This window comes from Thecamonas trahens (assembly GCF_000142905.1).
Source record: "Thecamonas trahens ATCC 50062 unplaced genomic scaffold supercont1.7, whole genome shotgun sequence".
In the NCBI taxonomy this organism is placed as follows: Eukaryota; order Apusomonadida; family Apusomonadidae; genus Thecamonas; species Thecamonas trahens.
The window spans coordinates 474,990-487,459 of NW_013657673.1; the positions used below are offsets into that span (position 1 = coordinate 474,990).

Here is a 12,470-nt window from a genome sequence, read left to right on the forward strand (position 1 = left end):
TGCAGCAGCGCAGGCTCAGGCCGAGGCAGCTGCCGCGGCGCAGGCACAGGCTCAGGCTCAGGCCGAGGCAGCTGCCGCGGCGCAGGCACAGGCTCAGGCTCAGGCCGAGGCAGCTGCCGCGGCGCAGCGAAGTGAGGTCACCTAGCTCCTAATCAAGGCATGGCTCCGCGAGCTCCCCGAGTCTCTTATCCCGTCGTCGGCCTACCCGTCGTTCATGGCTGCCCTCGAGAAGACGACTGAGGATGAGAGTGTTGACGTTCTCCGAGCCTGCGTTGCTGATCTCGCACCACAGCGCCGCGCCGTTCTTGCCTTTCTCCTCAGGTACTTTCACCGCGTCGCCAAGTCGTTCAAGAGCAACAAGATGTCGGCCAACAACCTCGCCATTGTCCTTGGCCCCAACATCCTGCGCCTCCCCGACCTCTCGCCATACGAGGAGATGGTCGCAGGGCAGAATGTCAACGATGTCACTGCTCTCCTCATCAAGCGTGCCGATGTGATTCTTGGGGAGGACCTCGGCGGCGACTCTTCAGCTGGGACCAAGGCCGAGGCCGAGGCAGCTGCAGCAGCGCAGGCCGAGGCCGAGGCAGCTGCAGCAGCGCAGGCACAGGCTCAGACCGAGGCAGCTGCTGCAGCGCAGGCACAGGCTCAGGCCGAGGCAGCTGCAGCAGCGCAGGCACAGGCTCAGGCCGAGGCAGCTGCCGCGGCACAGGCACAGGCCGAGGCCGAGGCCGAGGCAGCTGCAGCAGCGCAGGCTCAGGCCGAGGCAGCTGCCGCGGCGCAGGCACAGGCTCAGGCTCAGGCCGAGGCAGCTGCCGCGGCGCAGGCACAGGCTCAGGCTCAGGCCGAGGCAGCTGCCGCGGCGCAGGCGCAGGCTCAGGCCGAGGCAGCTGCCGCGGCGCAGGCGCAGGCTCAGGCCGAGGCAGCGGCACGGGCACAATCCGCCGAGGCGGTCCGTGCTCAGGCCGAAGCAGCCTCGGCGGCAGCAGCCTCGGCAGCGGCGGCGGCCCTCGAAATGAGTGACGACGAGCCGCCGGCCAATGACGACGCCACCCTTGATGACCTCATGTCCCAACTTGACGATCCCGACGTCGCATCCCCTGCTGCGGCTCCGCCCATAGCCTCGGCTGACATCAATGACGCACTTGCAGAGCTGGACAGTCTCGGCTTTTAAACTTATGGCCTTCCTTCTGCACGCCATCCGCGCCGTGGGCTTCCCGCCTCCATCCCATCGCGCCTGCCGATCGATCACAACCGGATCGTGATCACCCGGCTTTGGGAGAGCAAGCCAGCCCCTTCTTGGCGCCAAGCTCACACTCGACGCGAGCGGCATGCTGTCGTCGACAGCTTCACCAAGCCCAACGCCTGAGGGCTCTATCCAGACGGAGAGCTCGTCTGTGTCGTATGACGCCGTCTCTATGAACTTCTCGTCCTTTGACGAGGTCGTCGACGCCGAGCCGGTCTTGGCGCCAACTTCTGCTGCTGGCCAGGCGGCGACTTCCGCCGAGTCAGGCACCGCCATGCTGGGTTACCAGATGGCGACCGAGTCCCCGCCAGCAACTCCAGATGCCTCGGACGTCTCGACTGCGTCGTCGTCGGCTACGCCCTCGCTTTCACTCTCGCTCTCGCTCTCACCGCTCGACTCGCCCGCACCGCTCGACCCGCAACGCCCGCCTGCCCGCTCCGCCGCTCCGCCATCGGTCCCGCAGCCGTTCCGCTTTGGCGAGACAAACAGGAGTTCAGGCGAGCCGAGACAGATCGATGATGCCCGCCGTGGCCTCGATGCCGAGAATGCGTACACCAAGTTCAAGAAGACTGAAGCCATCGCTGCCGGCGGACTGCGCCCGCGCGCTGCCGCGGCGCCTCGGGCTCCGCTCAGAACTCTCTCGGCCAACGCCTTTCGCAGCAAGCTGCACGACACCCTCGTCGCTTCGCGCATCATCCCGACCATGCAAGCCCAGTTGCGGACACAGATCCTCGAGTCGCTCCGCGGCATTTCTGGAAAGGGTCTGGTGCCCAAGTCGAGCGCGGCCAGCGACACGTCGGCCTCGCTCACCGACCTCGCCATCAACAGACTCATCGCGCAGTACTGCGAGGCCGCCGGCTACCACTACGCGCTCTCGGTTTTCATGCCCGAGTCAGGCACTGCTCTCGAGTCGCCGCTCGACCGCAGTGACGTGCTCAAAGCACTCGGCCTCGCTGCCGACGCCGTTCCCGACGATGGTAGCGCGAGGTCGTGGCTGGCGCAGATTGTGGCCGCGCTCGCCGCGCACCCCAGGTTCAAGGGCACCCTCGTTGATGCGGGGTCTCAGACGTTGGAGACCGGCATGGCGCCGGGCTCGTCGCTCGACTCAAAGCTCGCTGCAGTTGACATGGCCATGAACACCAGGCTCGGCGGCGCCGGGAGCACGGCTGGCTCGACGGCGTCGATGGAGGAGCAAATGGCGGTGTTTGAGCGTGAGCTTACCTTGCGCATGCAAGATCAGCTGCGCGAGCAGATGGCCCAGTTCAAGTCGGCCGAGCTCTCGTCGATGCGGCTGCAGGAGGCCGCCAAGCATCGGGCACAGCTTGCGGCTGAAAAGGAGGCGCTCGAGCGCGAGTATGCTGCCCGGGCCGGGCGCTGGACGATCGCGACGCCGAGCTCAACCGCCGCCTCAAGCGCAAGCACAAGGATTCAGAGTACGTGCTCCAGCAGGAGCGGGCCTCATTGCTGGAGGAGATGGCGGCCGTCAAGGCAGCGGCTGCAGAGCGCGATGCCGCGCTCGACCTTGCTCGTCGCAAGCTCGAGCTGGAGCGCGAGGAACTCCGTGCTCGCCGGGCAGCCCTCGATGCCGAAGCCAACGAGCTCGACGAGGCCCGCGCCGCTGCCAAGGCCAAGGCCTGGGACGACTTTGCCCGCTACAAGCAAGAGTACGAGGCACTGCAGCGGGACAAAAACGCCGCTCTTGCCGCAGACCGTTCGTTCCTTGACGAGGAGCTTGCTGCGCTCGCCGAGCGCAAGGCCAAGCTCGGCTCGCTGCCTGCAGAGGCTTCTGAGCTCCGCTCTGAGCTCTCTGCCGCCAAGGCTGCTCTCGCAGACGCAACTGCCGAGCTCAACACGCTGCGCGCTGCCAAGGAAGCGGCAACATCGAAGGAGGTCGAGTGGCTCGCACTCTATACCCAGATCACTGACGAGCTGGCCGAGGCCCAGTCGGTGGCCGCCCAGTCCGAGCAAGAGCTCGCTGCCGCCCGCCTCCGCATCATCGAGCTCGAGCACGACGGTGCGAGCAGGGGTGCCGCAGCGCCTAGCGCATCGGTTGCTGCTGCCACCCGGGCGGAGCTCTACCCTGCGCCGGAAATTGACTCGGTCTTCTCCGAGTACGCGGCTCGTGACTCGCCGGTCAAGCTGGCTCGACCGCGCGACGCGCGCGAGGCTGCGCGCGAAGCTGGACACGGCAGCGAGTCTGCGCCGAGTGGGGCGGGCACTAGCGATGTGCTGGCCCGTGCGCAGGCCCAGATTGCGGCGCTCGCCAAGGAGGAGGCCGAGCTCCAGTCCAAGCTCTTTTCTCAGTCGCGGGTCTTGCGGCATGGCCAGAGCTCGCCGCCGCCGCCTGCCCAGCTGCCGTATGCGCCGGCGCGGTCGACCACTCCGCCACGGGAGCCTGCGGCTCAGCCACAGTCGCCGGTTGATGTGGAGCGGCATCTGAGCTGCATTCGCGGCGGTGAGCTGCGCCCGCTGGCAGGCAGCGGAGCTCTTCCGCTTGAAGAGCGCATCCGCCGGCAGATGGGGTCACCGCCACGGAGCGAGGACCGCAACGATCAGGAGGCACGACTGCGCGCCGAGCGCGAGGCCCACGAGGCTGCGCTCCGCTCGGAGCGTGCCGCCGAAGAGGCGCGGCTGCAAGCGAAGCGTGCGGCGGCCGAGGAGGCGCAACGTGCGGCGCAGACCGAGATTGCGCGAATTCGGGCTGAGGCTGAGGAGGCCAAGCGGGCTGCGGAGCGTGAGGCCCACGAGGCGAGCACCCAGATTGCTGCCGCGCGTGCGGCAGCTGAAGCCGAGGCCGGGTCTGTCGCCGCTGCCGAGGCTGCGCGGATCAAGGCCGAGACCGCGGCCTACCGCGAGGCGGCAGCGGCTGAGACTGCAGCCCAAGTTGAGGCGGCACAGGCAGCACTTGCTGCTGCCGAGGCCAAGGCTGCGGCCCACCGTGAGGCGGCGGTCGTCGAAGCTGATCGGGTCCGTGCCGAGGCGGTAGCTGCTGCCAGCGCCGAGGTCGAGCGGATTCGGGCCGAGGCTGAGCAGCAGCGTATCGAAGCGGCTGCAGCACTGGCCGCCGAAACCGAGGCTGCGCGAGAGGCTGCCGCCGCCGAGATCGAGCGTGTCAAGGCTGAGGCTGCTGCCGAGGCCGAGCGTGTCAAGGCGGAAGCTGCAGCTGCTGCCGCCGAGGCTGAGCGTGTCAAGACCGAGGCTGCTGCCGAGGCCGAGCGTGCCAAGGCGGAAGCCGCGGCCGCGGCACGGCGCGAGCAGGACCGCCGCGACCAAGAAGAGCTCGAGCGGCAGGAGCGGGCAGCGGCGCGTGACGCTCGGCTCCGAGAGCAGCAGCGTGAGATGGAGGCCCGGCTGGCGGAGCAGGCTTCGGCGGCTGCGGCGGCAATGCCGACCGAGACAGCCACGCCAGCGGGTGTGTCAACTGGACTCCAAACGCAGGCAGTCGGGATGGCCGACGCCGGGACTTCACCGATGGCGATGCGCCAAGACTCACCGCCTATGGCTTCGTCCGGCTCAACGCTCGAGTCCATCTCGTTTGAGGACACCGACGACGACCTTGACGAGCTCCTGTCGTACGGCGTGGGTGGTGCGGGCAGCGCCGTTGGCGCGAGCGGCGGTGCGGCTCGCGCGCCGCCGGTATTCGAATCGCAATTCCGTCCGCCTCGTCTCCCGCAGTTTGATGCTGAGCAGGAGGCGCGGTTGGCGCGCGAGCTGCAAGAGCGCGAGGCTCGGATCGAGAGCGAAAAGTCGCTCCGTGCAACTGGTGCTCGCCAGGCACCGGCCGACGATCCGGTTGAGACGCAGGTGCGGATCGAGACCGAACGGGCGGAGCGGCTTGCGCGCGAAGACGCGGCGGCAGCTGCGGACCTCGCGTCGCAGCTTGACGATGAGCAGGCCAAGTTTTTCGCCATGGCCAAGGCCAAGCGCGAGCGCGAGCGGGCGGCGTCGGAGGCGGCGGCGACAGAGCCCGGCCGGCACGGCTCGTCGTCGACGTCGGCGTCGTCAGTGGACGAGCTTCTGCTCGATGACTCGGACCTTGATGCGCCCGCCGGTGGGTATGGCGGACTGGGCGACGACGATGACGACGAACTGTGGTGAGCGGTAAAAAACAGAGAGTGAGAGCAGAGGAGACGGCATTTACTTGCTTGTGATGATGTCCTTAGCGAGTGCCGAGACGGCCTTGCCATCGGTCACGCCCGAGTCGATGAGCGAGCGGAGGCGCGACATGACGGCGCCCATGTCCTTCATCGACGACGCACCCGAGTCAGCAACAGCCTCGGTGACGGCAGCATGGAGGGCATCGGCGTCCATCTGGGCAGGCAGGTACGAGGTGATGATGTTCTTCTCCTCCAGCTCTTTGGCGGCCTGCTCGGGGCGGCCTGCGCCGTCAAAGGCAGCCGCAGCCTCATCGCGCTGCGCGGCGAGCTTGCGAAGGACGGAGATGACCTCGGCATCCGAGTAGCTCTCGCCGCGAACCTTCTCGCCTGATGTGATCTCTGCCCGGATCAGACGCAGCGTGTCCAGCTTGACCGCGTCCTTGGCCTTCATGGCCACCTTCATGTCCGCCATCAGGTCGGCCTTGAGCGGCGCCGCCGCTGCCCATCCACCAGCAAACCCACGCGCGACTGCGCCCACCACCGCATGCATTTCTCCTCCCATGGTCATCCGCAGCATCGTCCCCTGTTTGCCCGTCAAGTGTGCCCACCCCAGCTCGGACTGCCCTGCTGCTGCCGCTGGCCGTGGGATGCCGCGTCGGGGCAGCTGCAGACGACGCCCATGGCCATCCTGCCGCCATCTACCGCCCCCCCCCCCCCCCCTCCCCTCCTCCTCCCCTTCTCACTTCTTTTCTTCTCCTATCCGTCCGGCCCATCCGGTTTGCCCGATCCGCCCAATCCCCTTGATCCCAACCCCCTCGGTGTTGTTGTTGGCCAGCTCGGCTGGCATTGGGTAGGCGACGGGCGGCGGCTGGCGGCTGGTCGGCCGGCGGCTGGCGGCTTGTCGACTGGCCAACTACGACCCTTTCGGACGGATTTCAGGAAGGTGACATGGAGCAGGAGGAGCAGGAGGAGCAGGAGCAGGAGCAGGAGGAGGAGGGGGAGTCTGCACAGCTGGGCATTGCTCTGCACGCAAGCGGATAGTCACAGGCACAACAAGGGTCATTAACTGGATATGGAGAGTCTGGGTCCGCAGGGAGCTTTGACGTGGCCGGTCAGGTCGGCGGCGAGGAGGTGGCGGTGGCGGTGGCGGTGGCGGGAGACTGGCTGGTCTCCCAGGGCTGGCGACTCGCGGCGTATGCCTTGGCGCCATCGGTGCTCCAGACAGCACCCGTGGGCATTGTAGCTGTTGACGTGGGATACATGGGCGAGGATGATGACGGTTCGCCAGGCGATGCGGGCTCGCCAGGCCAGGCATCGGAACCGTCTGGTCCACGGGAGGTCGATGAGGCCACATGGTTGGCAAGGTCGCGAGTGCTGGAGGTCGACGTGGCTCGCCGGGAGGTGGTGACGGTTCTAGCTGCCCGACCAAGGGCATTGGCGGCGGAGACTGCGGCACTGGTAGGCGCGCAGACGGCGCGGGTGGGGATGGATGAGAGCAGCGACGATGACGATGATGAGGTTACTGGCGAGCGTGTGGCCGGCGCTGCGGCCGAGGCTGGGGAGGCGGAATCGAGCACGGCCGCGCCGCCGGCGATGGTCGGCGTGGACGATGACCTTGCTGCCGTGGTGAAGGCGCGGTCGGTCGAGTACTACCTGCAGCAAGCGGCAGAGCTGCTCGGCGAGGAGGGCGGGGATGAGGGTAGCGGCGAGGGTAGCGGCGAGCGCAGCGGCGGCGGCGAGAACTCGCTGGTGGACGTCTCGCTAGATTCACTCGATGGCGAGGCGTGACTACGGGCCAATGCCAGGCTACAGTGCGGCGTGCAAAGGCACACGGCTGCTACGAGACGACGCAGCGCGACTTTTTCGACGACTGGGCCTGGGCCTGGGCCTGGGCGGCAGCGGCGTGTGCGGCGGCGGTGGCGACGATGACGTCATCGTCCTCCTCCGGTGGGAGGTACTTGCGGCGCTCGCCGGCGCGCGGGCGCGACGACGACGACCGCAGCCACGAGTACTCGGTGTCAAATGAGGCGGTAAATGTCGAGTGCAGGGTGGACATTTCCGACGAGAGCTCCGAGCGCGACATCGACGACGACGCGGCGTCGCCGGCCGAAGTGCGGATGCGGAGCGCGGCCATCGGCAGCGTGTACATGGTCTGCTCGTTGTGCTGGTGTGGGTCAACGGCGGTCACACGCGGGTTGACCTTAAACAGGTCCATGACAACCTGCTGGTCGCCGGCGGCGAGGACCAGATCGCGCTCGGCGGTCACATCCTCGTACAGAACCTGAAGCGCGGGGAGGACGGATGACTCGGTCTCCTGCTGCTTGTAGAGGTGAGGCCAGCCGAGGCACGGGCCGGCGGCGGTGGAAGCAGCGGCGGCTCCGGCAGGCTCGGAGCAGGATGCGTCGTCATCGTCCGAGAGCGACGACGACTGCGACTGCCGGTCGCCAGAGACGGTGCCGCGGCCGCCAGCGCCATCCGGGTCGCCGGGCAGGGCGCCGCCGGGCGCCAGGCCAAGCGCCGGCGACGAGTACGAGCGTGACGAGCGAGCCAGGCGGCGGTGCATCGACGGCGGGTCGGGCGTGCGGGCCGCGGGCGCCAAACGCCCCTCAGCGGGGCCGTCGGCGTTGCGGACGACAGCAACAGCGGGATTGTGGGGCCGGCCGGATGCTGGGCGCGGGGAAGCTGCGGCTGCGGAGCCAGTGCGTGCGCGGCCGGGAAGCCCGCTCCGCGGGGTGCTTGACGCAGTGGCTTCGTGCGACTCGGAGGCTTTGGGCGGCGAGTGCGGCGCATCAAGCGGCAGCGTCCACGACAGCGGCGAGACGTCGAGCTTGAGGAACGGGTGGTGCTTGAGAGCAAAGATGGAATACCTGCGCTCAGGCTCGGGTTCGAGCATGCCGCCGAGCACGTCGCGGAGCAGCGGGTCCATGCCTGTAGGCATGCGATACTCGCCGGCGGCGATGTTCTCGAGCAGGTGGTAGTGGGAGCGGCCAGTGAACGGGTACTCGCCGGTGACCATGTTGTAGAGGGTGACGCCGAGGGCCCAGACGTCCGACTTGAAGCCCGAGAACGACTCGACGCCACGGGCAACCTCTGGTGGTTGGAAGGCCGGCGAGCCGAGCGAGGACGAGATGTAGTCGTTCTCCGAGTACACGTCGAGCATCTGGGCAACGCCAAAGTCTGAGATCTTGATGGTGCCATCGAGGGCGACCATGATGTTCGACGGCTTGATGTCGCGGTGGATGACGCCCGAGCGGTGGATGTACTCGAGGCCGCGAACGAGCTGGCGGAGATATGCCTGGATCTCAAACAGGGTGAGGCCGCCATCCAGGGCGCGAGCCGGGCGCCTCCGTGAGCGGCGCTTGCGACGTCTCCGCGATGACGACTTTGAGGCGGCGCGGCGATGGGCAAGGAGCTCGCGGAGGGTGCCACCAGGCACATACTCGAGCACCATATACAGCTTAGCATTCTTCTCGTCCTCCAGCACCTCGTACAGGGCAACAGCATGCGGATGCGAGCCGAGGTGCTTCATGACCTCGATCTCCCTGCGGACGCGCGCGGCACCGACGTCAGCATTGCCACCGAACCTCCGCTTGAGCCTCCGCTTCTTGACCTCCTTGATGGCAACTCTCCGCAGTGAGACAGTGTCGTACGCCTCACGGACCTTGCCAAACGAGCCTTCACCAAGTACCTCTCCCACCAGATACCTGGAGACCATGTGGACGACCTTGGCCGCGCCGTCGTCGACATAGGCCACCGACAGGGCGCTTGCCGAGCCACCGCCTGCCGAGCCACCACCTGCGGATGACGCTGCCATGCGAGGTATGGTATGGACAGACATGGTGCACCTCCCTGTGGGGTTGTGGGTGGGGGTGGTGGTGGTGGGGGTGGGTGGTGGGTGGTGTGTGGGGGGGGTGTGATCGTGATCGTGATCGTGATCGTGAGTGGGGGGGGAGGGGGGAGGGGAGGGGAGGAGGGATTGGGAGCAGGGATGGATGTGGGGATGGATATAGGTGGATGTGGGTGTGGGTGTGGGTGTGGTGGTGGTGGCGGTGCTGATCGTGGTTGTGGTCGCAACAAGGGGGGGTACACTCGACGCCAGCATGCGGGCGCGATGGGAGCAACTGCGGCGTGATCGAAGATGGCTGGTCCTGGACGGAGGGATGGGGACGGTGCTTGGGGAGGAGATGGTGCTAGATGGGGTTCTATGGGGGACCGAGGCTCTTGCCAATGCCGATGGCCTTGCTCGCACTGCTCGGGTCCACGCAGCGTACGCTGCCGCTGGCGCCCACGTCCTCACCACCAACACATACCAGGCCACAAGAGCTGGCTATGCCCAGGTCTTGGCGGCCACCGCATGTGAGGCCGACGAGTTTATGCGCGCTGGCTTTGCCCTCGCCGCCGAGGCCGCTGCTGACCGCGCTGCCGTCGCCATCTCACTCGGCTCGTACGCCGCATACCTTGCCGACGGCTCCGAGTACACAGGCGTGTTCGACGCCGGCGACGCCGAGCTCGAAGCCTTCCATGCCGAGCGGTTGGCGGCCTTTGCCCCACTTGCCGATGCCGATCTGTTTGCCTTTGAGACGCTGCCGTCGGCCCGGGAGATCGCAGTCGTCCTCGACGTCGTCGCCGCGGCTGCCGAGGCCGGGAGCGTCTCCGGCGCGTGGCTCTCGTTCTCGGCGAGGATCGAGAGCAGCGGACGCTCGGTGCTGGCTGATGGCACGCCGCTCTGCGAAGTTGCGAGCATGGTGGCCGATTCACAGGCAGCGCAGGCCGGCGCTGTCGTCGCCATCGCCGTCAACTGCTGCCGGCCACGTGATGTGGCGGCCCATCTCGCTGCGCTGGCCTCCGGCGCGCCGGGCCTTGGTCTGGCGGCCTACCCGAACGCGGGCGCCTCGTACGATGCCGAGATCAAGGACTGGACCCCGATCGACTGCCAAGCGTCGGCAGCGATGGTCATTGAGGCTCTACCAGAGTGGGAGGCAGCCGCGGGCCACGCTCTGGTCATGGTAGGGGGATGCTGTCAGCTCGGCCCCGAATATGTGGCCGCGCTGGCGTCCGCAGTGTGAGAGTCAAAACCAAGTGTGGAAACAGACATCGTTGGCGCAGAAATGCGTCATATTTGAAACTCAAACAAAAACAGAGATGATTCGCCTTTCGCCCAGCACATGGTTGCGATTTACGCGAGACTACCTCAACAACTTTTTTTTTTGCCCTGACTGCTGCCCATCACATAGCGCTTGTGTGCGCAGCCCCGACAGTGCAGTTTGATGTAGTCTGTTGTGCGTGGGTGTGAAATGAGCGGTGCTTGAGGTGCGTGAGAATGTCGAGCGTCCGAGTAGAGAGTCAATTTTTGGCAGTGGCACGTGTCATTTTTTTGTTTTGACGATCGCCGCCCGCTGACACCACGGCGTCGCTGCCGCTGCTTGCGCCTCTTTGAGCGCTTCTTCGAGCGCTTCTGGGATGTTGATTGGCGCTTGACAGGCTTCAAGAGAGGATGGCGGCGGCGGATCGGGGCGGCAACCATGTTCTCATAGACGGCGTGCGCGGTGACGACCGACGGCTCGACGGCGCCGGACGGGGATTCGATGTCCGAGTGCAGGAGTGCCGAGGCTGCGACAGGCCGCGAAAAGTCGAGATCGTCAAGCGCCACAGGCGGCTGGTGGCCGTAGCGTAGAATGACTAGCTGGGGTGCCCCATCGGACGCCGAATTGTCGACAAGGACCGGGTTGTACCCGGCTGCCCGGGCGGCGCGCACAAACTCAGCGCGATGCTTCCGCTCACGCTTGGTCCATTGCACACCGCTTCGCCGGCGACAGAGCCTGGTGCGGTGTTTGCGTGATCGCAGAACCGTAGGCACCCGCGAGACCGTCGACTTGAACATCGGCGAGGCCAGGCCGATGACCTCTGACAGCGGCGTCGATGATGACGACAACGACGACGACGACGACGACGACGACGACGACGGCGATGGTCGCGATCGTGACCGGCCCGAGCGGTGGCTCCTCAGCGAGCCTGACCGAGAACAGGAGAGGGAGCGAGCAGCCCTACGTGAACGCGAACGCGAACGGGGCGTGAGCGTGAACGTGAGCGTGAGCGCGAGCGTGCGCGTGAGCGCGAGCGCGAGAGAGAGATCGAACGTGAGCGTGAGCGTGAGCGTGAGCGTGCGCGTGAGCGCGAGAGAGAGCGCGACATCGAACGTGAGCGCGATCGGGAGCGTGAGCGTGCGCGCGAGCGCGACTGCAGCGCCTTGGCCCTGCGGCGCGAGACGACGACAACACCATTGTCCGAGAGCGGCAGGTCGGCGAGCGGGCGACGGACTCGGGCCTTTGAGCGAGCCGTGGCACTCCGTGAAGGACGCGCCATGGTAGAGGCGTCGTTGCCCATGCTAAAGGGAGGGGTGGTAGTGCCAGTGGTGGAGTGGAGTGGCTGTGGCTCTGGTTATGGGCGTGTGGGCGTGTGGGCGGGTAGGCTGTGTTTGCCCCGGTGGCGCGAATTTTTGAATTGTTTTGGCCGACAGAGTCGCTCGCTGTCGCTGCACTACAGGAACTCGTTCTTGATGTTCCACTTGTGAGTGGACCGATCGAGAGTGGCGATGGATCGAAGGAGGGCACGCATGCGGATGACTTCTTCGCGCGGCTTGTTTTGGAGGTCAAAGTGGGTCATAAACGCCGAGGTGGTGGTCGCGCCGAGCCAGCGCGGCGAGACGAGGAAGGCCCGGATGGCAAGTAGATCGGCGCCGCCGTCGTCGGACGAGCCGAGCGCCACGGCGGGGTCAGTGGCGGTCTCTTCAAGAGCTTCGAGCTCGCGGGCGATGGCACGGTCGTCGTCCATTCGCTCTTCGACGGTGAGGTGAGCGTCGTCGTGGCCATCGTTGCCGACAAGATTGCCCGAGGCTGCCACGGCGACCCGACGCTCCTTGAGCCGACCCAACAGCGCAGTTGCCGAGAGCGGGTCGCTTCCAGAAGCGTGCGCCTCTTTCTCGGCAGTGGCGACTGCCTCGGGATCAAAGATCGACTCGTTGTTGGGCTGGGCGGCGGCTGAGGTCCACGAGGCGTAGACGGAGGGCGGCGGCGGCGAGGCGGCGTCGTCGGCTGTCGGCGGCGCGAGGCGTGCGCGGCGAGCGGCGGCGG

General features: G+C 66.9%; 7 protein-coding genes across 7 annotated transcripts in view; 4 read left to right on the forward strand and 3 right to left on the reverse strand.

Moving 5' to 3' along the window:
* AMSG_11674 (uncharacterized protein) overlaps positions 1 to 1,188 on the forward strand; it is a 2,665-nt gene extending 1,477 nt beyond the window's left edge. Inside the window, exons 2-3 of the mRNA XM_013906026.1 lie at positions 6 to 136; positions 173 to 1,188. Of these exons, the coding sequence (XP_013761480.1) occupies positions 6 to 136; positions 173 to 1,171 (1,130 nt within the window). The 3' untranslated portion in view covers positions 1,172 to 1,188. The remainder of the gene's footprint in view (positions 1 to 5; positions 137 to 172) is intronic.
* Positions 1,189 to 1,328: 140 nt separating this feature from the next.
* On the forward strand, positions 1,329 to 5,341 carry AMSG_01923 (uncharacterized protein; the record flags this gene model as incomplete). Its single annotated transcript, XM_013905968.1, has 2 exons — positions 1,329 to 2,676; positions 2,736 to 5,341. The coding sequence occupies 2 exons, from the start codon at positions 1,329 to 1,331 to the stop codon at positions 5,339 to 5,341; spliced, it is 3,954 nt and encodes a 1,317-aa protein (XP_013761422.1).
* An 18-nt stretch (positions 5,342 to 5,359) lies between these two features.
* Positions 5,360 to 5,932, reverse strand: AMSG_01924 (GatB/Yqey domain-containing protein). Its single transcript, XM_013905969.1, has one exon. It carries the CDS (start codon positions 5,915 to 5,917, stop codon positions 5,381 to 5,383), a length of 537 nt encoding a protein of 178 aa, XP_013761423.1. The 5' UTR covers positions 5,918 to 5,932; the 3' UTR covers positions 5,360 to 5,380.
* Positions 5,933 to 6,483: 551 nt separating this feature from the next.
* On the forward strand, positions 6,484 to 7,395 carry AMSG_01925 (uncharacterized protein; the record flags this gene model as incomplete). Its single annotated transcript, XM_013905970.1, has 1 exon — positions 6,484 to 7,395. A coding segment is annotated over one exon (645 nt), but the record flags the coding sequence as incomplete, so codon positions are not given.
* Positions 7,085 to 9,154, reverse strand: AMSG_01926 (CAMK/CAMKL/LKB protein kinase; the record flags this gene model as incomplete). Its single annotated transcript, XM_013905971.1, has 1 exon — positions 7,085 to 9,154. The coding sequence occupies one exon, from the start codon at positions 9,152 to 9,154 to the stop codon at positions 7,178 to 7,180; it is 1,977 nt and encodes a 658-aa protein (XP_013761425.1). The 3' UTR covers positions 7,085 to 7,177.
* A 231-nt stretch (positions 9,155 to 9,385) lies between these two features.
* On the forward strand, positions 9,386 to 10,545 carry AMSG_01927 (homocysteine methyltransferase). Its single transcript, XM_013905972.1, has one exon. The coding sequence runs from the start codon at positions 9,441 to 9,443 to the stop codon at positions 10,404 to 10,406; it is 966 nt and encodes a 321-aa protein (XP_013761426.1). The 5' UTR covers positions 9,386 to 9,440; the 3' UTR covers positions 10,407 to 10,545.
* Positions 10,546 to 11,810: 1,265 nt separating this feature from the next.
* The window catches only part of AMSG_01929 (uncharacterized protein), a 3,356-nt gene continuing 2,696 nt past the window's right edge, over positions 11,811 to 12,470 (reverse strand). Inside the window, exon 2 of the mRNA XM_013905973.1 lies at positions 11,811 to 12,366. Within this exon, the coding sequence (XP_013761427.1) occupies positions 11,878 to 12,366 (489 nt within the window). The 3' untranslated portion in view covers positions 11,811 to 11,877. The remainder of the gene's footprint in view (positions 12,367 to 12,470) is intronic.